Source organism: Rana temporaria, chromosome 6 (assembly GCF_905171775.1).
Source record: "Rana temporaria chromosome 6, aRanTem1.1, whole genome shotgun sequence".
In the NCBI taxonomy this organism is placed as follows: domain Eukaryota; kingdom Metazoa; phylum Chordata; class Amphibia; order Anura; family Ranidae; genus Rana; species Rana temporaria.
The window spans coordinates 166,020,835-166,047,722 of record NC_053494.1 but is presented as its reverse complement, the minus strand read 5'-3'; the positions used below and the strand labels follow the sequence as shown (position 1 = coordinate 166,047,722).

Below are 26,888 nucleotides of genomic sequence, written 5' to 3'. Positions count from 1 at the left end.
TGTGTGTGTGTGTGTAAAAGGTTTGGTCACTGCTTTTTAATCTTCTAAAATGGAGATATTAAAGTGGATGAGTCTTCTTCCACATGTCACATTTTAGGGCACGATCTTTTGAGGTTGTGTTCCAGTTTCGATTGGACTGCTAATAAATGACAATTGACTAAAAACCTGTAGATTTTTTTTTGTTTTTTAACCACTTAACCCCCGGACCATATTGCTGGTCAAAGACCAGAGCACTTTTTGCAATTCGGCACTGCGTCGCTTTAACTGACAATTGCGTGGTCGTGCGACGTGGCTCCCAAACAAAATTGGCACTTTTTTTTCCCCACAAATAGAGCTTTCTTTTGGTGGTATTTGATCACCTCTGCGGTTTTTAGTTTTTGCGCTATAAACAAAAATAGAGCGACAATTTTGAAAAAAAAAATAATATTTTTTGCTATAATAAATATCCCCCAAAAATATATAAAAAATCTTTTTTTTTTTTCCCTCAGTTTAGGCCGATACGTATTCTTCTACATATTTTCCGTAAACAAAATCGCAATAAACGTTTATTGATTGGTTTGCGTAAAAGTTATAGCGCTTACAAAATAGGGGGTAGTTTTATGGCATTTTTATTAATAAAATATATATATATATATTTTTTTTTTTTTACTAGTAATGCTGGCGATCAGCATTTTTTTTTTTTTTTTTTTTTTCGGTACAGCGACAATATGACAGACACTTTTGACACATTTTTGGGACCATTGGCATTTTTATAGCGATCAGTGCTATAAAAATGCATTGGATTACTATAAAAATGCCACTGGCAGGGAAGGGGTTAAGTATGTTCCCTGGGTGTGTTCTAACTGTAGGGGGGGGTGGACTCGTTGGGGGAAATGACTCATCGCTGTTCATACATTTCTCCCGACAGGACCGGGAGCTGTGTGTTTACACACACACAGCTCCCGGTCCTCGCTCTGTAACGAGCGATCGCGGGTGCCCGGCGGTGATCACACACGCCGGGCACGCGCATCGGGATCAGGGACTAGTGGCCGCTTTGCGAGGTGTTGTAGAGCTACGTGCTCTCGCGCAGAGGAGCCGACCTGCCGCCGTATAACTGCGGCGGCTGGTCGGCAAGTAGTTAATGCTGCACTCCACAATGCATAACATGTGCCTTGTGTTGCAGTGCAGAGTGTGCCCATTGGCATCGAATGTACTTGCGTGTAGGGACAAACGAACATCGGTTTGACTCCACTGACTACTATATACATTCTCCCATTTTGTGTGTGTGTGTGTGTGTGTGTGTGTGCCTGCCTTTAGCCAGCGAGTGTGGTCTGTTGCCTAGTCAGCGATGGGTGACAGTCTCCAATGTTGCCGGTCGGTGTCCTTCAGCATAGAGATGGCTGAACTCATCGGTATCCCGGGCCTGACCCTTATCCTGGCAGCTGAAAGGTGGCGTGCCCAGGGGTAGGTAAGATGGATGCTTCTCACTGTAATGCTACACAGGAGGAGGACCCAGAAAAGACAAAATTGTTGTAGGGTTGTTTGCGGTCCCTTTTGTCAGAGAGCCCTGTCACTGTTGTTCGCATAAGGACTGTGAGAAGCTGGAGCTTTATGTGCGGTTTTTCAAAGTACTTGCAGAGCCTTTCATGAGTAAAAGAAGGAACAGGGGTGTGGGCTAACCAGGAAAGGGAACAGGGAGAAACTATCTAATGAATTTAGACAGGGAGAGTGGTCTTCTCCATTCTCCCTACAAGAGAATTGAAAGGTTACAATGACAACCGGACTAGATCGGAAAGTAAACACTGCAAATAGATGAGGTGGGGCAAACAAACCTAGGGACTCTAGCTCCATGATGGTACCTCTAGTAAGGTCCAGCTGGTTGTTGGTTTGTGTAATATTCCTCCCCTCAGTGATGCTGGATACTTTCTAGAGGAGATCCTGTGAAGGATGATGCCGCTCACCCTCCAATTCCTGTTCCCTTGGTTATTCACAAAACTCATAGTGGTTTCCCTGAATGCAAGCCATTCTGTGAATGGAGCTTCCATCAGTTGTCACACTTGAAGTTTAGTTTTGTATGTAGGTATGCATAGAAAGACTGCTGACTTCTCATTTTGACAATATATTTAGCTGGCTGTCATGCAGACTTTCACTTTTAAAACAAACCTGAACATGCAGATAACACCTTGACTTGCCTCACCCCCAAACTTTTATTGTTTTTTTTTTTTCCACACTCCCTTTTTATTTTATTTATTTATTTAATGTTTTATTTTCTCTTTTTATTGTGTAAACCTTTTTCTGGCTATGGAAGACAAATGAAAATGATTTATTAAAGTTATACAGATTTGATGTTTGTTCTTTTTGTTGTGTTGCAGCTCAGTGATCGCGGTGGTGGAGTGCCACTACGGAAGATTGATAGATTGTTCAACTACATGTATTCCACGGCACCGCTTCCCAAAATGGAGAATTCCCGTGCCACGCCACTAGTGGGTCTTTGCCTTATTAACGTGTTATCTGATGTGATCAAATTGAAAAGCAGGGCATTTGTATCAATTTGCCACTTACTTAATTTACAACTGGAAAGCACCCAGCATGCAATCCACTATCTGACAACCTCACATTACAGATGCCCACCTTCTCCAATGCATTCTTAATGACTTATTTACAGTGCAGTGTCGATAAAGTATTTATTTTTATTTTTTTTTACTTCTGAGCTTGCTCCTACCATTCTCTAGAATATAAAATGTCAGGGAAACCTGCAGTTTTAGGGCTCTTTCACACGGAGCGGACCGTTTCTGGGTCCGCTCCGTGTGTCTCCGTCGGCTCAGCGGGGATCCCCGCTGAGCTGTCGGCGGATAGGGCGGTCCCCGCACACAGTGCAGAGACCGCCCTGTCTCAGCTCCGCTCTGCCCTATGGGGAACCGGATGCAGACGGACCGTCTGTCCGTCTGCATCAGTTCCGTTCCGCCGGACGGAAGAAAAATAGGGTTTTCTTCCATCTGAAAACCGGATCCCGACGGACACGGACGTTAGCGGATGCTCCATCCGCTAACGGACGCGATCCCATAGGGATGTATTACAAGTCCGTTAACGGACTTGTAATAACGGACAGGCGGAGCGGACGTCTGAAAGGGGCCTTAGAGTGATGCTTTTAATGCAATAAGCTATCCCTAGAGGATGCCAGCCACTGCACTGTATGTACCCCCCACCCCACCCCGAGACTGCGGCATGCAGAAGTTTAGGAGAGCAATGTCAAAACACACACACAGCTTGGATGTCCAAAATATAACTAATGCCCTGTACACATGACCAGTTTTCCCGTCGGAAAAACTGCGATGAGAGCTTTTTGTCGAATTCCGACTGTGTGTATGCTCCATCTGACTTTTTCCCACAGGAAAACTGCCGGGGGAAAAAAGACGGCAGGGTCTCCTTTTTTTTTTTTTCAGGAAAAAAATCCTAGTGGGGGAAAAAAACATGCATGCTCGGAAGCATAGAACCTAATTTTCTTGGCTCGTCTTAGTCTTTTAAGTCACCGCATTCTTGGCAGTCAAAATTTCACTGAACTTTTGTGTGTATGCAAGGCAGGCTTGAGAGGAATTCCATCAGGAAAACCATTGTTTTTTTTCCCGACGGGAAAACCGTTCGTGTGTACGGGTCATTAGTGGGTTTCTTTCAATAAAACAAAAGAACATAATATAAATAATCAGAAAATTGCTTGAAAATATCTGTGTAGAAGGCATTCTGAGGGGTGTGAGGGTGTTTTTTTTTTTTTTTTTATGCCCCTTCTAGGAGGAACAAGAAAGAGAAGGTAACTGCAAAGACATTGTAATCTATGCAGAGAAATGAGGCACAAAGGACAGTAGTGTGCTACTGTAGTATCCAATACTGTGCAGCATTTTCATCCTGTGTTTGGAGCTTGATCAAAACATTTTAACATTGGGTTATATGGTATGGGGAAAGCCAGTCAGAATGTTCCCTTCTGGCTATGTATTGGTACTCTTGTCAGTTAAAACTAAAGGGAAAGTAAAAATGGGGGGGGGGACAAGAAAAGCACTTGCCCAAACCTCTGCTCCTGCCAGGCTCTTCTGCACACTAAGATCAGTCCTCAGCCTTTTTTTCCTTGTGCCCCAGCGTTCACAGGTCCTCTGATAATCATCAAGATCAATGTAAGGTTTATAGCCACCTGACCGGGAGCAGAGGATTAGGTCAGTAAAACGTATCCTGTTCCCTAAACCGGAACACACATATAGGGGAAGTACAGACTTTTCTTATTATGACATATGTTGATAAATAAGGCTCCCTTCATTTTTAAACATAGCTGTGTGTGCTTTTTTTCTTCTTCCGGTTGTTTTTGTAAAGTGCTATATTTAATTTTTTTTTTTTAAATAGGCTGGTTTTGGCTTCGGTTTGCCTATATCAAGACTCTATGCCCGGTACTTCCAAGGAGACCTTAAGCTGTATTCTTTAGAGGGATATGGAACAGATGCTGTAATATATATTAAGGTATGGCAACTTTTTTCCTCTTTACTGAACTACATGACTCGAGGCGAACGCATAAGGAAACACTTTTGACTTCTCTTGCATTTCCAGTTCTTTTTTTTTTTTGTGGAAGGCGTTCCTGGGGAGCAATGTAAGGACAATGGCTGCAGGGGTAGCATTCCTAGATGCAACGGTCTGCACTCCTATTAGTGCTGCAGAGCGCTTCCTGAAATGAATGCATTGCCAAGGAAATGCCCCCTTTTTGTAATGAGCAATTTACCTCCATATACGCTTTAGTCTAATCTATAATGTTTGCCTGTATTAAGACTCTGTTTAATTAAAACACAGACATTGAGCCCTTGTTCACACTAAGGGTGGGTTTGAAAGATGAACGATTTCAAAGTGGCATTTCAGTTCGACTTCAGGGGCGATTTGCCAGACTTTTATGTGAGTTTATGCACAGATGTCTATTGAAATCGTCCCCGAAGTCTCCAAAAGTAGTGCAGAAACTACTTTTGGGAATTGGTGCGGCACCGCAAAGTTTGCCTTGTACTGATTCGGACAGTGCCATTGCCGTAAAAAATGCTCAGATTTGGCATGCGATTTAACATGTCAAATCGGACCAATGCAAACGTGTGCTGAGGCTCACTTACCAATAGAAAATAAATACAAAAATAATACTGCGCATGTAAAAAGATTATTCTGTGTGGGAAAAAAAGCAGCACTGCAAATGTGAGATATTACCACAAAAATCAGGAAACAAAATAAAGGTGTGTTGTGCTACAGACCTCTTCTTCTTTTTTTTTTTTTTTCTTTTTTTTTTATTTCATTTACCAATAGAGCTAGAAGTTTCACACGAAAGAGTGAAGATTCACTTCAATTATCCAGTCATTGTTGAATTAAATAAATCGAACAAGAATATGCTTTCCATGTTATTGGATATTAAAGGGAATCTTCACTCTTATGGAGGAATGGATATTTTTAGTGTGTTTGGAAGCGTTTGTCGCGATTGTGGTGTCATTAATTGTTCATGATGCCCAAGTGTGGTCAGCAGGCACGCATTTCGCTGTGCGCAAAACTAGCAAAAAAAAAAAAACACATGGGACACTGGGTTCCCACTGCGCTATTTGTGAATAAATATTAAGTTTAACTCCAGACAGATGCATGCCATTTTTTTTTTGTTTTTTTTTTGTCCCCTGATCAAGGAAGGGGTTAGAACCTCTAGTTTGATTTAAACTGCATTTGATGTTCCAGTTAGAAAGGTTTACCCTCACAGCCTTTCCCAGTGACAGATTGTTAGAAAGATATCCTATCCCTTCTGATTTTTGTAATTCAGGTTTGGACTGCTCTCTCTTTCTTGTCCTGGTCTCAAAGGACAGGAGGTGGGGGGTCCAAGGAGACCTTGAGCTGTATTCTTTAGAGGGATATGGCTTTAATTAAATCTAGGGTTGTCCCGATACCGATACCAGTATCGGTACTCGCGCAAATACCCCCGATACCTAAATAGAATACTTTTTCCCCCCCCGCCGCTGCCGCCGCATCGAAAGCCGCCACATCGCACCGCCGCATCAAAAGCCGCCGCATTGGTTAAACGGCGTGCGGGAACATCACAACTTTCATTTGAATAGCTGTAGTGTTCCCGCGCGTATAGACACTCCCCCTTGCTCGGGATTGGATGGGTGATCGTGATCTGTCCAATGCCGAGCAAGGGGGAGTGTCTATACGCGCGGGCAAAACAGCTATTCAAATGAATGCTGTGATTTTCTCCATGCGGCGGCTTTCGGCGGCAAAGGTATGGGGGAAATGGCTGGAGGGACATGGCTGCATATGTGAGGGACATGGCTGCATATGTGAGGGACATGGCTGCATATGTGAGGGACATGGCTGCATATGTGAGGGACATGGCTGCATATGTGAGGGACATGGCTGCATATGTGAGGGACATGGCTGCATATGTGAGGGACATGGCTAGAGGGACATGGCTGCATATGTGAGGGACATGGCTGCATATGTGAGGGACATGGCTGCATATGTGAGGGACATGGCTGCATATGTGAGGGACATGGCTAGAAGGACATGGCTGCATATGTGGGGGACATGGCTGCATATGTGGGGGACATGGCTGCATTTGGGGACACATTTAAAAAAAGTATCGGTATTCGGTATCGGCGACTACTTGAAAAAAAAGTATCGGTACTTGTACTCGGTCCTAAAAAAGTGGTATCGGGACAACCCTAATCATATCTTTTTATTTTTGAGACACCATAGTGCCGGATTTTTTTTTCTTTTTAATTAAAAATGGAGGTGAAACAAAGACCATTTATCAGGTATGCATTTTGCTGTATATTCAGATATGTATTCACCAGCAGTTTAATAATTCTTATAAATGCACGTCTTTCCTCTCGTTTTTTTTTATAGGCTTTGTCCACGGAATCTGTAGAACGTCTTCCTGTTTATAACAAGTCTGCATGGAAACATTATAAGACCAACCATGAAGCAGATGACTGGTGCGTGCCGAGCAGTGAGCCAAAAGATATGACGACATTCCGTAGCAACTGATGGTCGGCCTACATGATCCGCACATCGCGTTGTATGACTTGGTTTATCATCCATTTGTCTGGTTTCCAATCTTTATAATCCGCTGGCTATGAATTGTGCACTTTGTAATGTGATTTATTTAAGACTGTAGCCAGTTTCCTCCACACACACATAGTCTAGCGACATTTTAAATCATGATTTCCCACATACCTGTCAGAAGTCAAGAAATCATCAGCCACTGTGGCCTTTGGATGCGTTCCGAGCCACTGACCTATTTTGGTCTAGACCAACACTGAGGCCTAGCCAATGGGTTTGTAACGAGTCCTTCAAGTACCCTTGGGGTACATATGACAGGATCAAGGGATGTTCCTACTTCTTAAAGGTGAGCTTTAACTGTGTATATATATATATATATATATATATATATATATATATATATATATATATATATATATATATATATATATATATATATATATATATATATATATATATCCATTTAGTTAAACACCTTTACAGCAATTGTCTTACCTTGTCAAAAGTTTTGTGAAGTAATACATCAAGAATCTAGTGATTTTCCTACCCTTCCTGTGCTATAGGGCTACATCTATTTTTCTGTAGACCCTTTCTTACCCTGCCTCCTACCCCTTCTTTGGACTATTTTGTGATGATCACCATTAAAGCCATGTAAATATTTTCCACTCCCACTTGTGAACTTGCAGAGCAAGTTCTCTCTCAGCAAACCTGATTTAAACATTCAGCTGGTGTGTTGCAGCTTGTATAAAGACAGACGTCAGGTAATTTTACCCTAGTTGAACTGGGGAAAAAAATGTCATGACTTTAAATATAGAATGGCCCGGAGTTGCCCTTTAATTTTATAATTGTAATATGTTGGCAGATAATTTTGTTTAAAACAGATCTGAGTGTGTATTTAAGTTATTTAAAATCTGGATTGTATGGTAACCATTTTTATATAAATGGGTTGTACTGCTAATAAACTGACATTCGATAAGGGGAGCGTTCAGCTAGTCATGGGAACTAGATCACAATGGGTTTTTTTATTAAAGGGGTACAAAGCTTAGTAAAGTTGAGTAATGCCGGTCTAAGCTGAAATTATAAGTGAGCTAGAATGCAGGATGGGGATCAGGAAATGGGCTGGGAGAATCTGTGAGATCCGAGTACTTTGCATACATGCCCTGCCTGTCAGTTATGGTGTTTTAAGAAGGAATCTTTGCGGGGGGGGGGGGGGGGGGAAATACCATTTAAAAGGCACTTTTAACTGAAATGCCAGCTTTTACCCTCTCTGGGCTTTTTTTTTTTTTTCTGGGGGGCGCGGGGTTTCCAATGGTGGATTTACAGTTTGGGACAATTTCCATCTTTCACAGTAGCTTAAAGTGAAAACACACCCTGCTATCGTTTTCAGACAAGGAAGCAGTGATCTTGGCCTCTGTTTAATCTTTAACTGCCTTGATGCTGCACATGTGATCACTCATGACTCCAGCCATTGGATGGTTCGACAGTTTGGGTTGGAGCACAACCAATGTGACAGTTACATTTCTGGTATGTACCAGAAATGTAACTGTTTTTTGAATCTGTTAAACTGATGGGTTTACTTCCGCTTTAAAGTATAACTAAAGCATTTTCTTTAGTTTTGTATAGAGTCAAGAGGGATTAGAACACGGGGTGATTCACCCTCTCAGTTTGTCCTGTGTACCTTTTTATCCCCAAGTGAAAGAAAATGACAAATTGTGGGTTGTCTCTAGAACAGTATAGATGAGAAGTCGTCCAATGTGGACATCGATTCTGGTGACCCCAGGAGGGATTTTGTCTCGCTTTCTGTTTTTGCTATGGAACAGGAATTGAATGGAAATCTGCCCAATGGGACACATGTGGCAGAAAATAAGCCTGACAGTGGTTATAGCTGTCCCTCATTCTATCCAGAATGGGCGGGAAATGTTTTTCCTTTTAGTTCTACTTTAGAGAACGTGGACAATTTTTGGTAATAGTTTTCAATGATGTCTTGTGCCTTCGTAAAGGAAACCTGTACTGAGAGAAGTATGTAGGCTGTTATTGCGGTTCTCCATCTGGAAATGCAAGCTGCCTGGCTGTGGAGACCCCCAATCATGAAAAAGGCATGCAGATTTAGGACATCCGATCACCCTATTTACATACTTCTGAATCATTGATTAGAAATGACCTCCTTGGGATAGTATGACAGACAGGGACCTAGGATTTGCTGAAGTTAAGCTATGTCAGCCTGTTTATTTCCTTACTACTACAGTTTTATTTTTATTTATTTTTTTCAAAATTGCTCTGTGCCAAATGTGTTTATTTTTCCTTGAAGGGTAAAGGCAGTGTATAATTGTAAATAATATCTCTGTAAATGCATCACGGCCCACAGATCTATCTTGATATTGTATTTTTTGGACTACAATCAGGAGCCATGACAGTAATATTGCACTCTTGAGTGATTATTGGTCATTTTGATATCTAGATAAATGTCTTCAATTTTAACGTAGAAGTTCAGTCAAATCCTAACTATACCTAAAAAACCTGCTCCCATTCTAAGTCTATTGTAACTAACATGTAGAGGAGAGATGTCTACAAATACCGTATTTATCGGCGTATACCGGGCACTTTTTTGCCCTGAAAATCAGGGCAAAATCTATTGAATTCAGTCAAATACACCCCAGTAGGAAAACCTTTTACACGAACCTATGTGCTAGAGAAGTAGTATTCTGCAACTTCCCTATAACCAGCAGTGATGGGATCATACCCAACCATAGTCTGCCTAAACTGGAATCATTAATTTTTGTTTTGGAATTCCTTTGTTACTTGTACACCAGATCAGCATGGTGTAGAGTTTTTTTTTATGGCTTCATAATACACAGATAAATGCTGTGTCAGTTTTGTCTTGGGATCCTCTAGAACAGATCTGCCCTCCTATCAGTGTGGTAGGACAGTGCTGCTGATTTCAGCCTTTAGAACATTTTCTTCTCTGTAGCCTCCAAGTCATGGGTTCAGTAAGTGTTTCTAAACCCTTTGCACCTTGCAATGCGACTATTGCTGCTACTACAAGATATGGTAACTGGAATTCACATCCTCTCCCTGACCCCCCCCCCCCCCCCCCAACCAATAGAGTGATAGGGAAAGTCTGTGTATGTACTGTACTTGCCTTTGTAGCCCTGTATCAAATACTCGGTTGCTCTTTTCCCCCTTTCTGTCAGAAATTTGTGTCCTAATGACTTAAAGCGGAGTTCCACCCTAAAAATTTACTTTCTATTAACAGCTTGCCTTTAATGTAAAAAATAAATAAAAAATGTTTTAATCACTTCTATCTGGCTGTTACTAGGCAGATTTCTTAATCTGCCTACTTCCTAGTCCTAGGTGGTTCAACTTCCTGTCCTAAGACCCCATTGCTTCCTGGGAAATTATGACACTTATTTCCCAGGAGTCTCTGGGCATTACTGTGCCTAAAAATGTCCCAGCATGCACCTCTCCCTGAAAACCAGGAAGAAAAGGGAACTGGCCTTCACATGCCCACACATATGATGGATACGGCCACAACATGAGCTGGAGGATATAAGGAAAATGTTTGCAATGATTTCTGGAATGATTGGGGGAGCTATTAATATGTTTTAGGGACTATTTAATGTGATGAAATTTTAGCTTGCAAAAATTATGTCCGGAACCCCGCTTTAAGGTTACCTCTGTACAACATGGGGTAAGGGCCATGTTGGACAGACAGCGGCCCTTTTACTGTTGCTATGTGTTATAAAAATGCTACAGCTTTAGGTTGGTGTACTGTGTTACAAAATCGGAGAGAGGGCATGAAACGCTGACCTGAAATTCTGCTCAATCACTGAGCGACTCAGTTACAAATTCCTGTAAAAATTAATAATTGAAGGGAAAAAAGATTGCTGCGAATAAATTGCCTGACATGACCCTAATGGCGCGTACACAAGACCGTTTTTCGGGTTCTAAAAAATGAAGTTTTCTTAAATGTCATTTAAAAACGATTGTGTGTGGGCTTCAGGGCATTTTTCGGGTTCGGGAAAAACGACCAAATTTTTTTTGTACATGCTCTATTTTTTAACAACGTTTTTAACGTTCTAATTTTTTGGGTTGTAAAAATTGGTCGTGTGTGGGCTTTAACGACGTGAAAAATCTGCGCATGAAGCAAGTTATGAGACGGGAGCGCTCGTTCTGGTAAAACTACCATTCGTAATGGAGTAAGCACATTCATCACGCTGTAACAGACAGAAAAGCGCGAATCGTCATTTACTAACACTAAATCAGCTAAAGCAGCCCAAAGGGTGGGGTCATCCCATTGGAACTTCCCCTTTATAGTGCCGTTGTACGTCACCGCGCTTTGCTAGAGCATTTTTTTTTTTCACGATCGTGTGTAGGTAAGGCCGTTTTAATGATCAAGTTGAAAAAAAAAATTGTTTTTTTTTCTAGACTCTGAAAAACTTTGTTTTTTACAACCCGAAAAATGATCGTGTGTACGCGGCATACAACTTTCCTGCAGATCTTCTTATTTTATATGAAGTTTATGTTCAAATCTATAACCACCCACATCATTCTCTACCCAGAATAAGTAAATTAGTTCCTTATTAATCAGTGCACTGTTTTTGTTTTTTGATTGTATGACTTTCATAGTAGGTGTTAATTTGCTTTTGGTTTAAAGCTCTGTCATTCATGGTGCCTTTTTTTTTTTTTGCTTTGTTTTTATTCTGCATGTAAAGTACATTTGGGATAAATGGGGTTTAAAGAAAATCTCTAAAAGCTTTCACTGTATAGAATCACTGCAAGAGCAGAGAGGAGTGTGATCTGTCTGCAGACTATTCACATCCTATGTCAGGTCTAATTTACGGGGGGATCTGCGGCAGTTTTGTATACTGTAATATGCCACAATCCCTTTGTTGTGTGGACCCAGTACCAGTTTGTTTCACTCTCAAATATAAACTGACATGGGTGACACAGAGAGACCTGAAATGCGTTGCCACAATAGATGGGTTCCTGTGCCATTTTAATGATGCAGGAACCTTTTAATTCCCCAGAATGCCTTGTGGAATTTAGAATAGCTTTACCTGCAATCCATCTCTGACCGGTGGGTAAGAATTACATATTTTCAAAGCATCTTGGACATGAGGAAGCTCAAATGCATTGAAAAAGATTGGTCAGAGAGCAGTGATGTGCACTATTGACAACCAATCAGAATTTAAGGTTAGTCTGCATGTGATGTGATGTGAACCTGTTTCAGATAGTGGTGTTTTTTTTTGAGAAGGGGGGGGGGGATTTTCCACCAGAGCCCCTTCAAACTTGTGCTTCTTTTGTGTTTTATAGTTTTCATATTTTTCATTGTAAACATATTTTCTTGTTATGTATGCAGGGAGTGTCAGAGTCATATACTGTTTGCTTATTTTCTTAAAATAAGATGAATAATTGTTCTATAATGACTTTATTTTTGAAACAAGTACAGTGTGAATAGCAATATCTTGCGTGCTTGAAATTTGTTCTAGTAAATTTTTATCTATCTGTGATAACTGTCTTTATTTCCTTCACCTCTTCTTCTTTCTTTCTTTTTTTTTTTTTTTTTAACATATATGTGGACATTTGTTTTATTGACTTAAGATTGGGATTGGGTTCACACTATAGTGATGTCAGACATTGCATGTGTTTCACACCACATTGCTGTGCAGCTTAATGTGACCTATAAACTGTACAACCCAATTGAAAAACAAACTGAAATCTTTTGTGGGGGGGTAAACAAAAATAATGTGGTTGCATAAGTGTGCATACCCTCTTATAACTGGGTTCAGAATTAAGCAATCTCATTCAAACTCATGTTAACTAGGAGTCAGTACACACCTTCTACTACTTAGAGTGCCTCTGATTAACCCCAAATAAAGTTAAACTGTTCTAGTAGGTCTTTCCTGACATTTTCCTAGTCACGTCCTACAGCAAGAGCCATGGTCTGCAGAGAGCTTCCAAAGCATCAGAGGGATCTCATTGTTAAAAGGTATCAGTCAGGAGAAGGGTACAATAGAATTTCCAAGGCATTAGATATACAATGGAACGCAGTAAAGACAGTCATTATCAAGTGGAGAAAAAATGGCACAACAGTGACATTACCAAGAACTGGATGTCTCTCGAAAATTGATGAAAGGATGAGAAGAAAACTGGTCAGAGAGGCTTCCAAGAGGCCTACAGCAACGATAAAGGACCTGCAGGAATATTTGGCAAGTACTGGCTGTGTGGTACATGTGTAGTACTACCCCCGTAGGAGCTGCCACCACCATGCTTTACAGTGGGTAACATTGCACTTCTTTTTCTGAGATTTATTTTCAGAACTTTAGTAGAAAAGTAAAGGGGTGGAAGGGTAGGTAGGTTCAGGTGTATAATCACAAATGGGAAACACTCCTGCTTCCAGCAAACAGTTCCCATCACCACTCTAGCCAGAGGGGGTATTGCTCACCCGGATAGGTCCCTCTCACTGGCCTAGCAGCCGGGATGGCGCACGGAATAAAGTACAGTCTCTGCCACAGACCTTTCTTTATGAGGACACTTTTGGTCCCCTGCCACAGGATTCAGCAACTGGATCTCTCCAGCTTAACTTTTGTAGAACTTAAATCCGACAGGCGACCACCGTCAAGCCTCTCAGTATATGGTGCATCCTTCGATGAAGTTTCCAGGCCTTCTCCCAAGGTACCAGCCTCTTGCATGGCCCTCTCCAGGATAGGTCCTCCCCTGGCTTTCTTCATCAAGTGGCTTCCTCCCGCAGGATGGACAGCACAGGATCACTGCTTCAGAAAGCAGGCCCCAGTCTGACTACTGGGCCTACCATGCGACCCCGGACCAACGTGGTCCCAGAGTCAGGATTTAGGACACGCACCTCAGGCCAGGCGGGCCATGAGGCACAAAACAACGGACCCTGCACCAATGGCGTCTGTCCCCTAAGTACCCCCCCAGCATGCACAGCGGGGGACCACTCCCACTGATTCACTGCCGAGGGGGGACACCCAATGCACCTTGACCTTGCTGCTGCCACCCTTGGCCTGGAGTGGTAATGACACCCCCAGGCAAACAATGGTGGGACTCCCAGCACAGCCATGGCTGGAACAGAGGCTAAATTGCCCTTAATCACATTAGTCTGAGCCAAATAACAGCTCCGACCCCCACTAAATTTAGAGCAGCGCCTGATCAACAGGAGCACGGCACTACACATGTGACAACAATCTCCCATATTCTTCATATGTCTGGGCTATGGGGTAGAGTGGCAAGATGGAAGCCTTTTCTTATGAAGAAAAACATCCAAGCCCAGCTAAATTTTGCAAAATCGTATTTGAAGTCTCACAAAAACGTGGGAAAATGTGTTCTGGTCTGATGAAATCAGGGTTGAACTTTTTGGCCATAATTCCAAAAGTTATGTTTAACGCAAAAACACTGAACATCACCAAAAGAACACCATACCCACCGTGAAGCATGGTGGTGGCAGCATCATGCTTTAGGGCTGTTTTTCATAAGCTGGAACAGGGGCCTCACAGTAGACGGAATCAAATGCCAGTCAATATTGGCACAAAACATTCAGTCTTTTGATAGAAAGCTGAACGTGAAGAGAAACTTCATCTTTCAGCATAACAACGACCCAAAGCATACATCCAAATCAACAAAGGAATGGCTTCACCAGAACAAGATTAATGTTTTGGAATGGCCCAGACCTGAATCCGATCGAAAATCTGTGGGGTGATCTGAAGAGGGATGTGCACAGGATGTGTGACAGATTTGGAGTGTTTCTGCAAAGAAGAGTGGGCAAATATTGGCAAGTCAAGATGTACCAGGCTAATAGACTTCCACCCAAAAAGACTGAGTGCTGTAATAAAATCAAAAGGTGCTTCAACAAACTATTAGTTTTAAAGTGGTAGTAAACTCTGTACTACCACTTTAACCTACAGGTAAGCCTATAATAAGGCTTTCCTGTAGGTATAAAGAATATCTCCTAAACCTGTATCGGAGATCCTCGGCTAAACGCCCGGCAGCCGCCGGATCTTGCCGGGGAGAAGTCTCTAATGCGCATGCGCGGGAGTGATGACATCCAGCCAATCACAGCGCTGGAGCGGCGATACCCGGAAGACACGCCGAGGCAAGATGACATCTCCCTTGGCGTGGACCAGGTAAGTTCCCCACACCTCGTTTCAAGGTAAGTATTTCATAATGAGCTAGTATGCGGTGCACACTAGCTCATTATGGCTTTTGCTTTTCAGGTGTTTAAAAAAAAACGGCAGCGGGTTTACTAGCGCTTTAAGGGTGTACACACTTATGCAATCATATTTTATTTTTTTCATTTTACTTCCATCCACCTAAAGGATTTCAGTTTGTTCCTCTGAGTTGTACAGTTTATAGGTCACATTAAGCCTGGGTACACACTGATGGGATGCGGGAACCAGTGCAATTACATCGCTGGTTCCTGCAGGGAGTTCACACTACCTTGTGCGGACCGCTGCGGGTGTCATTCTCACACAGGAATTGGATTGCATATTTGAGAACACCCATGCGATCCGATTCTAGTGCGGTGAAAAATAAATATCTGCACTATTTTCTGTGCAACTGTATGGCTGACCTCGGATTGGTCAGAGATCGCATGTGATCGGCACCTGCAGTGCAGGTCTGAATCACATGCGATCTCTGAGATCCCAGCAATGTGAACACGTCCTAAAGGTGAAAGAAGTTCTGAAATGATTTATCTTTGTCTCATTTTTTTTACATCACAGAAACCTGACATATTAACAGGGGTGTGTAGACTTTTTATATCCACTGTATTTACACACACATACAAAATCTACAAGCTAAACGATACAAAAAAGGGGGTTTTCACTCACTTGCCATGGAACAAAGTGCAACAGCGCCCCGACAGGTTTAGGTGGAGTGACACTGGAATCCATTTTACAACTTGGAAGGATTGCAGTCCTCTGAAATTGGCATGGCTCTGATGTGAGGTGAGGTGAAACCAGGGCAGTGTTTCTTAACTCCAGTCCTCAAGTACCCCCTAACAGGTCATGTTTTCAGGATTTCCCTCGATAATTACTGTACCACAGCCATTTCATCTAAGGCCCCTTTCACACACTCACTGCAGAGTAGCATGACAAGTCGTTCCCCATGATTTCCAATGACAGCCATTCATATTGTTCCGACTTGAAAGTAGTCCCTGCACTAATTTGGTACGACTTTGGCAGTTACACAGCCACTCCCTGAAATCGTGGCCGCATCATGCGACTTTGATGTCGCAGTAGTGTGAAAGGGGCCTAAGGCAGTGAAACTGATCAAATCACCTGTGTAAAATAATGGAAAATGTGAAAGCATGACCTGTTGGTGGTACTTGAGAACTGGAGTTGAGAAACATTGCACTAGAGGGCAGTAGAGTGCTGGAACGCTGTATTTTGTTGCTTTCTCAGCTTTTTTTTTTTAGAAGCCTTCAAATATCCCTCATGCACATGGGCAGAAAAAATACTGTGTCCAACTTTTAATTTTTTTACCTTTTGCAGTTTGTTAGCCTATTGCACATTAGACATTTAGATCTGTATTTTAAGACCTAAAAATGTATTCCTGTTGGTCTAACAGAAATGCACCCTACTCTTAAGCCCCCATGTACAGTAACACAGCATTTTTGTGGACTGTCGCTCCTGCCTGGTGTCTTTTGCTAAACTACTCAACAGTTCCTATACTCAGATCTTTACAACATTGGGGCTTATTATTCTAGAGTCCTGAATAAGAGCTCTTTGATATAACACAGGAAATGCGCAGAGGACAGCTCTGAATGTCTCCAAAATTAAGATTATAAAGATTACAAAATGTGTCCAATTGTATCTTTAACAGACCAGAGAGGGCAAATAAGATAAGTTAATTAAGGATTGAATACACTTTAACCCTTTCACGACTAAGCCTATTTCTGATATTTGGTGTTTATAAGTTGAAATCCGTATTTTTTGCTCGGAAATTACTTAAACACCCAAACATTATATATATTTTAGCAGAGATTCTAGAGAATAAAATGGCAATTGTTGCAATATTTTATGTAACACTGTATTTGTGCAGCTGTGTTTTAAATGCAACTTCTTTGGGAAAAAGACACTTTCATGAATTTTTAAAAAACGAAACAGTAACGTTAGCCCAATTTTTTTGCAGAATGTGAAAAATGATGTTAGGCCGAGTAAATAGATACAAAACATGTCACGCTTTATAATTGCACGCACTCATGGACTGGCGACAAACTATGGTACCTAAAATTCTCCATAGGCAACGCTTTCATTTTTTTTACGGTTACCAGATTAGAGTTACAGAGAAGGTCTAGGGCTAGAATTTTTGCTCTCGCTCCGACGATCGCGGCAATACCTCATATGTGTGATTTGAACACCGTTTACATATGCTGGCGCAACTTCCGTATGCGCTTTCTTTGCTGCACAAGCGCTTTAAAAAAAAAAAATCTTATTTATTTTATATTATTAGATTGTGTTTTTAAAAAATAAAATAAAAATTTGATCACTTTTATTGCTGTCACAAGGAATGTAAACATCCCTTGTGACAGTAATAGGTGGTGACAGGTACTCTTTATGGAGAGATCGGGGGTCTAAAAGACCACAAATCGCTCCTTCGCACTTCAAAGTATTCAGATGAGCAAAAACTGCGATTCTGAATACTGTATATTTTTTTTTAAATCCGGCGCCATTGGCAGCCGAGTAAACCGGAAGTGACTTTGCTTCAGTGTTTACAGTCAGGAGATTGGAATGAAGACATTTGCGGCTTTGTTTCAGTCTGTGGCTAGGCGCCGGAAGAGGCGCATCATGGATCGGATCTCCCGGTGGAACGGGAGGTCCGGTCAGAGCGGCGGGATGGGGGGGCTGTCCCCTCCTGCTCCTCCGGGGTAAAAGCCGAGCCGCATCAGTTGTTATCACCAGAAAGCCGATCACCTGCTCTAAACAATGGTACCGGGATACAAATCGTGAGGTCCCTCCACCGAGAATAATGAGCCTCTTACCAGATGGCAAGTAACCAGAGCAGTTGGCTATAGCCCAGCCACGGCCTTTGGGTTCCCTGCGTGCCTCTCATCAATTCATGTGTGAATAAGCGATTGATTCAAAAACGGTCGTGACGCTGTTGGTTTTGTCCTGTGACTTCTGGGGAACCCAAAGGCCGTGGCTGGGCTATAGCCAACTGCTCTGGTTACTTGCCATCTGGTAAGAGGCTCATTATTCTCGGTGGAGGGACCTCACGATTTGTATAACATGTCACCGGGTGATTGAAAGATCCATTATTTCAGCACTAGCAACTTTCTAAGGAATTATTTTCTTTGAATATTACAACAGTAGCTTCTGCTTATGAGTATAAGGACTCTCTTTGGGCTTTCTGCTAATCTCCATTCCTTAAAGGAGAGGTTTATTACTTATATTAGCTTGGCGCAGCTTTTTGTTTGTTTATGTTTATTGTGTACTTCGCACGATAGCTGCTGCCTTGAGATCATTGTGTTGCAGCGCAGTTTTCTTGTGTTTTTTCTCAATGGTACCGGGATGATGCCTGCAGCTGCGGGCATCATCCCGGTATAACCCCTGAAAGCCGAGGAAGCATATCTGCGTACGCTCGGCGGCAAGGGGTTAATACATTCCACATGTGCAAACATTTTACTTGGCAATATCTTCCAGCAGACGCTAGTAATAACTTGACAGATGTTTAATCCTCTTATTTATTTATATATAATATGTGTTATAAAATCTGGTTTGATTGTGGACTGTGTTCTCTTTTTTTTCAAGTGACACCCCCCCCCCCCTTAATTTCTGGTCCCAGTCATCATTATGGGAAGTGATGGGTAAATCCCTCTAATGGAGACACAGATGACAATACAAATTGATAAAGGTTCCAATTGCTCCCCATTTTTTTTATACAAAAAATTGGAAGTGACAACACAAAGAGTTCTGTCTGAGGCTGGGTTCACACTGATACGACAAGACAGTCATCCGACTTTCATCCTACTTTGTGACATCAGTCCTACAGAGTTTGTGGTCAATATTAGTATGATGGAGCGCCTGGATTTTGGGGATCATTTAAGAGAATACAATCATAGGAAGAGGGACTTGGGGCCACTTTGAAGGTACGCCTACAGGTTTGTTTTGTTTATAGGAGCATTGTATCGAAAGACGGCTTGTAATATATTACAGGTGACACTCCAAATATTTGAATATGGTGAAGACGTTCATTTATTTCCCTAATGCAAATTAAAGCAGTAGTTTACCCAAAAAAAAACATTTTAACATTAGATTCTGGCTAATTAAGGGGAGCAAAAACGGGTATTTTTTTTAAAAACAATGCAGTACTTACCGTTTTCGAGATAGATGTTCTCCCACCGCTTCCGGGTATGATCTTCGGGACTGGGCGTTCCTATTTGATTGACAGCCTTCCGACGGTCGCATACATCGCGTCACCAGTTGCCGAAAGAAGCCGAACGTCGGTGCGGCTCTATACGGCGCCTGCGCACCGACGTTCGGCTAATTTCGGAAACTCGTGACGCGCTGTATGCGACGGTCGGATGGCTGTCAATCAAATAGGAACGCCCATACCCGGAAGCCGCGGGAGAACGCCATTGATTTAAAAAAAAAATACCCGTTTATGCTCCCCTTAAATAGCCTCAATCTAATGTTAAATTTTTTTTTTTTGGGTGAACCTCAACTTTAAAGGTGAAACTAATATATCAGATAGACTCATTACATGCAAAGCAAGATAGTTCAAGCCGCGATTTGTCATAATTGTGAGGATTATGGCTTATAGCTCATGAAAACCCCAAATCCACAATCTCAGAAAATTAGGAATATTACACGCAATCAATAAAACAAGGATTGTACATATGCACTAAAAGATAGAAGATTGACAGTGTGTGTCTGGCCAATCCAATAAACGAAAAGACAAACCTAGTGCTCATAGGCACAGCATAACCCCTCAGGATTTTTTAGGACAGACCAGGCGAGTATTTAAAAAGTATTGTTTACAATGCAGTACAAAAATACGTGCAATACCCCTTCACACCAGAGGGCATTTATATTCATGCCTGTATTTTTGTACGGCAATTGATCTTTTTCTACTGTATATATTATGAAATGTTTCTAATAAACAATACTTTTTAAATACTCACCTGGTCTGTCCTAAAAAAATCCTGAGGGGTTATGCTGTGCCTATGAGCACTAGGATTGTCTTTAAGGATTGTACATAGAACAATCGGACCTCTGAAAAAGTAGAAGCATGTATATGTACCCAGTACTTGGTTTGGGCCCCTTTTGCAGCAATTACTGCCTCAATGTAGCGTGGCATGGAAGCGATCAGCCTGTGGCACTGCTGAGGTGTTATGGAAGACCAGGAAGCTTCAATAGCGGCTTTCAGCTCTTCTGCATTGTTCTGTCTCATGTCTCTCATCTTTCTCTTGGCAATGCCCCATAGATTCTCTGTGGGGTTTAGGTCAGGTGAGTTTGCTGGCCAATCAAGCACAGTAATCCCATGGTCATTGAATCAGGTTTTGGTGCTTTTGGCAGTGTGGACAGGTGCCAAGTCCTGCTGGAAAATGAAGTCAGCATCCCCATAGAGCACGTCTACGGAAAGAAGCATGAAGTGCTCCAAAATCTCCTGCTAGACGGTTGCGTTGACTCTGGACAGTGGTTGTAAACACATACAGACCACTTTAACCTACAGATAAACCTAGATTAAGGCTTACCTGTAGGTGCAACAAATATCTCCTAAACCTACATGGTTTTGGAGATATTTGCAGAAAAGACTGCACCGATGTCAATGCATACTAGCTCATTATGCCTTTGTCTTTCAGGTTGAATTTTTTTTTTTAAAGAAATGCTTTAGAGGGTTTACTTCCTCTTTAACCACATCCATACCAGCCCATTGTAAAATGACGTCCACAAAGGACCTCTAATGATCCGGGTGGACGTCATATGACGTCCTGGGCTTTGTGGGGGGATATCTGAATGATGCCTGCAGCTAGAGGCATTATTCAGATATCCTTCTCTTCTGCCGGCGATTCTGCACAACGTAAGAACGATCATAGCGGCGATTCTGCCGCCAGATCGTTCTTACAGGCGGCGGGAGGGGACATCCCCCCTCCCGCCGCCATCCGGTGCTTCTCCGGTCTCTCCCGTGCCATCAGGGGCCCGGAGAACGAATCGTCCAGCGCTGGCAGGAAGCATAGAGATGACTGGTGACCAGATGGTCACCAGTCATCTCTATGACCGTCGGAGGACCCGGGCGCGATGTGATGACGTCACGCACGGGTCCCCGTAAGTATACAAAGCCGCAATTGCGGCTGCTAAGCAACAGTAATCATGAGATCGGTGAATTTTTTTTCACTGATCTCATGCTTTCCAGCCTGGAGGAGAGATGTGGGGTCTTATTGACCCCGCATCTCTCCATAAAGAGTACCTGTCACACACATTCCTATTACAAGGGATGTTTACATTCCTTGTAATAGGAATAAAAGTGATGATAAAAAAAATAAAATAAAAAAAAAGTGTAAAAAAAGAAATAAATATGTAAAAAAAAATATTTTTTTTTAACGCCCCTGTCCCCAGTAGCTCTCGCGCAGAAGCGAACGCACCCGCAAGTCCCGCCGACATATGTAAACGCCGGTTAAACCACATATGTGAGGTATCGCCGCATGCGTTAGAGTGCCAGCAACAATTCTAGCACTAGATCTCCTCTGTAAATCTAAACTGGTAACCTGTAAAAAAAAATTCAAAGCGTTGCCTATGGAGATTTTTAAGTACCGAAGTTTGGCGCCATTCCATGAGTGTGCGCAATTTTAAAGCGTGACATGTTAGGTATCTATTTACTCAGTGTAACATCATCTTTCATATTTTACAAAAAAATTGGGCTAACTTTACTGTTTTGTTATTTTTTTTAATTCATGAAACAATTTTTTTCCCCAAAAAAAAGGCGCTTGAAAAATTATTGCGCAAATACCGTGCAAGATAAAACGTTTCAATGACCGTCGTTTTATTCCCTAGGGTGTCTGCTAAAAAAAAACCATATATAATGTTTGGGGGTTCTGCGTAATTTTCTAGCAATACAATTATGATTTGTACATGTAGGAGAGAAGTGCCAGAATAGGCCTGGTATGGATGTGTGTATAACAGCCCTGTATGGAAGCGGTTAATGAAGCACAGTGGACCAACACCAGCAGATGACATGGCTCCCAAATCAACTGTGGAAACTTGACACTGGACTTCAAGCATCTTGCAGTTCGTGCCTTTCCATTCTTCCTCCATACTCTGGGTCCTTGGTTTCCAAATGAGATGCAAAATTTGCTCTCATCAGAAAAGAGGGCTTTGGACCTCTGAGCACCAGACCAGGTGTTTTTCTTTAGCCCAGGTAAGACACTTCTGATGTTGTTTGTTTTTCAGAAGTGGCTTGACAAGAGGAATACGACATTTGAAGCCCATGTCCAGGATCCGTCTGTGTGTGGCGGCTCTTGATGCACTGACTCCAGCCTCAGTCCACTCCTGGTGAAAGTTCCCAACACTTTTGAATGGCCTTTTCCTGACGATCCTCTCCAGTCTGCGGTCATCCCTGCTGCTTGTGCACCTTTTTCTTTCACATAACTTTCTATTAATGTGCTTTGATACAGCACTTTGGGAACATCCAACTTCTTATGCAATTACCCTTTGAGGCTTTCCCTTCTTATGGAGGGTGCCAATGATTGTTTTCTGCACAACTGTCAGGTCAGCAGTCTTTCCCATGATTGTGATTCCTACTGAACCAGATTAAGAGACCATTTAAAGGCTTAATTATCGGACTAGAGTGGGACACTTTAAAGCTTGAATATTGCACCTATTCACAATATTCTAATTTTTAGAGATTGTGGATTTGGGGTTTTCATGAGCTGTAAGCCATAATCAATTATGACAAATCACGGCTTGAACAATCTTGCTTTGCATGTAATGAGTGTATCTCATATATTAGTTTCACCTTTTAAAGCGGGGGTTCACCCTAAAAAAATTATCTACCATCCCATCCAGCATACTTGCGTCAGCTACAGAATGCTTTTTTTTTCGCTGTACTTACCATTTAATTGTTGATTTTCTTTTCTTCTTCCTGCGGGGGAATAGGCGTTCCTATGAAGGGGCGTAGATGATTGACGTGCGGCTAAAGCGTGTCACGCTTTCCGAAAATAGCCGGACTAGGATCGGCTCTTCACGGCGCCTACGCACAGACTAGGAGCTGACTGCGCAGACGCCGTATATAGCCGAGTCCTAGGTCGGCTATTTTTGGAAAGCGCGACGCGCCTAAGCCGCACGTCAATCATCTATGCCCCTTCATAGGAACGCCTATTCCCCACGGTAAGAAGAAAAGAAAATCAACGAATAAATGGTAAGTACAGCAGAAAAAAAAAAGCATACTGTAGCTGACGTAAGTATGCTGGATGGGATGGTAGATCATTTTTTTTGGGTGAACCTCCGCTTTAAGTTGCATTAGTGAAATAAATTAACTTTTGCACAATATTCAAATTTTTTGAGTTTCACCTGTATGCAAACTACCTGTGCCTACAGGCCATACACTAAGGCCGGGTTCACACCTATGCGAATTGGTTGCGGCTTAAACCACATCCAATTCGCATAACATTATAAAATACATTGATTTCAATGAGGCTGGTTCACATATGTGCGATGCATTCGCACTGCGCATTGCCGAAAAAACGTGTGCGTTTTCTAGGCATTGTGGTGTGGCTCAGGTGCGAATTCAGGCCCATTATTTTCTATGGGCATGCATCTGATTCGCAGATGTGTTAATTTCTCTTCAGGATTTCTCTAATTCACCTCAATACACTTCCCCCCTCCCAGGTCTCCAAATTCGCAGCTAAATCGGAGATGATCTGTGGAACAGTTCTCTTATCTCTCTGCAGAGATGAGAGCGCTGAAATTCGCACCGCACAAGTGTGATTCCGGTCTAATACATTTTCCCAAAAAGTTTGTTTTAAGAATGTTCCTTCAAAGAAAGGGAAATTTTAAATGTGGAGATTTTTATATATATATATATATATATATATATATATAATCTCCACTTTAATACCAGACACTTTCCCCCCTTCCTGCCTAAGCCAGCTTTCAGCACTGTTGCTGTTATGCCCCAAACAAAATTTGTATAAATTTTGTTCCCACAAATAGAGCTTTCTTTTGGTGGTATTGATCACCTTTGGAGTGATATGAAAATTTTGAAAAAATAAATACATTTTTCTTTGTTTCCGTTATAACATTTTGTAAATAAGTTTTCTCCTTCACCAATAAGCAGCACAAATGGGCATCACTGCTATGGTAGCACTGGCAGGTATTGCTGATGGACACTGATTGGCATCCCTGGTGGAACTCCTCAGTGGGGGAGGGTTGTGCTGATAATCAATCAGCGCAGACCCCACCATCAGGAGAGAGCAGCGGATCGGCTCTCCTCTACTCGTGTCTGTCAGATGCGAGTGAGGAAAAACCTAAACATGGCTTTTGCTGTTTACATTGTGATTGGACACAGTTGATCATATCGTAAAGAGTCTCCGACAGTCCACCACAGTCACCCAAACCATTGCTTAATAGGACAGAGCCTTTTGAGTCACTCTGCACATGCTCAGTTTGGTGTGTATTGCTAGATAGTTTTTTTTCTTCTTCTTGGGAGGGTGCATGTGATCAGCCCAGGGCCAATCAGCACTGTCCAGACAGAGGGGCAGCAGTCCTGCAGCCTCAGGACAGTCAGAGTAGAATGAAAACTCCTCCCACAATCTTTACCCGACACTGACTGCTATATACTTTTGATGAGAAAAAGGTATGTAGCAGTTTTTATTTAAAATAGTTGCATTTTCACGTACTGTGGGAGATCAGATATAGTAACTGCAGGGTCCTGGGTTTAGTAACATTTTAATGTGTGCGTTAACATGCATTGCATTAAGGCAGCACATTCAAATGAATGGGCAAAAAGGAGAGAATTTCTCCTGACAGCACACAATGTGGTGATAGGGGTACACTGTGTAACACATGTGCGTCTCGCACGTCTGGAACTTCACACACACAGGCAGGTGGCCATGCTCATTCCTCCACTAATCTTTGTAAAGGCACAGCATAGCCACCCCTGGGACAGCAGCAATGTAGACTTGTAGTTATTAGACGAACAAATAAATTAGGCGCGTTTAATTCCAACTAACTCCACTTTAGAGGGGGGGGGGGGGGGAGATGGCAAATTAAGAAAAAATATATAAAATATTGCGGCTTGTGTGATTGGTTGACTTCTGGGAAAGTCAGATTTCAGGCATCCCCTGCAACAAAAATGTATTTTTTGGTGGGATATTTCCAATAGGAATATGTCTAAAGGAATGCAGGCCCAGCAGATTTCCTCATTGGTGCCCAGCTGACCGATAATTATGAAACCACATCCATTAGACTCACTCAACCCAAACACACAGGGATTTCTTCAGAATAACAAAAAGATAGGAATCTGAAACAAAGGTCATTATAATCGTTGCAATGTACATAGATCTCCCAGGGGAATGTTTTTTTTTCCTCCCTCAACAACAGTGGAGATACTCTTTAAGCCGTAAAAGCAAGTTCACCCCCCACCCCCTTTCGGATGACATTTTGAATTTTATGAACAAAAGCCGACCATGGTTGTCTCAGGCCTCGTACACACGGGCAAGAATCTCGTCAGGGAAAAAACGCCGTTTTCCCCAACGAGTTTCTTGGCAAGAATCTCTTGCCGCCCGAGTGTACACACAGACCTTTCAAAAGAAACGTGGTTCTCTTGAAAGGCAAGAACGCGGTGATGTCATCACGTACGACGAGCATGCACTCATTACATTCGATGCCGTCGCCACCATCTTGCTTCACTCTACCTATGCCGTGGAAGCTACCGCACATGCGTCAGTCATTTCGAGCATGTGCGGGTTTCCACGGCGACAGATAAGTATACACACTCTGGTTTTCCCATCGCGAAACATACCGACAAGCATCTACGAGAAAATAGAGAGCAGGATCTCTATTTTTCTCCTCAAGATTCTGGCCAGATTTCCAGACGAGAAACCTGAAAGCCTCGTACACACGAACGGTTTACTCGGCAAAAAAGCTCTGCCAGCAGTTTTCTTGCCGAGAAAACCGAGCGTGTGTACGAGGCTTTAACCTTCTGTCACCTTTGCTCGATGGATTGGTCAGGTAAAGCTGGAAACTGAAAAATGTGAGTAAGGGAACTGGACGGCTGTATTATTACTAGTGACAGATTGCGTCATTTCCATTTTTATTTTGCCCTTCGTTCTACTTTAACAAAATGAGACACAAAAACAGAAAAAGGGTCAGTTTTATTATATATAAAACACTTTGTTTTCTTTACAAAAATGTTTCCATGTTTTGTTTAAACATCTACGTTTAGTGGAAGAAAACCAGAAATTGTCTAGAAATGGTCCACAGTTAAGGCAAAGAACAAACATTATAATAAAAAAGCATGTGAGAAAGTTTTGGTGAAATAGAAATGTAGTTCAATCCTCTGCTGAATGGATATCCAGTCCTTCAAGGAATAACATCACCCACAGTAAACGTCTGACCCTCACGAGGAAGTCAAGTCATGGAAATGTACAGCAGCCTCTATTGAGACTGAAGGGAAACACATTGTGCATTAGAACCCAGGCTGAAGTCTACTTTGTATTGTGTGTTCACAAGCTGGTGTGAATGGGCCGCAAGTCCTCATTCATTGGCTGCAGCTTTTCAATTGTGCAACTTCCTTGCAAAATTTCAAAGCAGTAAGTGCAACTTGTAAGACATTTGTGCAGCTTCATGCAGAGGTCTATGCAAGTCGCACCTGAAATCGCCAGAAGTAGTACAGGAACTACC

At 42.2% G+C, this 26,888-nt stretch overlaps 1 protein-coding gene across 1 annotated transcript in view; it reads left to right on the top strand.

Moving 5' to 3' along the window:
• The window catches only part of PDK1 (pyruvate dehydrogenase kinase 1), a 38,220-nt gene extending 30,975 nt beyond the window's left edge, over nt 1-7,245 (top strand). Inside the window, exons 9-11 of the mRNA XM_040357744.1 lie at nt 2,352-2,462; nt 4,366-4,479; nt 6,874-7,245. Of these exons, the coding sequence (XP_040213678.1) occupies nt 2,352-2,462; nt 4,366-4,479; nt 6,874-7,014 (366 nt within the window). The 3' untranslated portion in view covers nt 7,015-7,245. The remainder of the gene's footprint in view (nt 1-2,351; nt 2,463-4,365; nt 4,480-6,873) is intronic.
• Nucleotides 7,246-26,888: the final 19,643 nt, after the last annotated feature.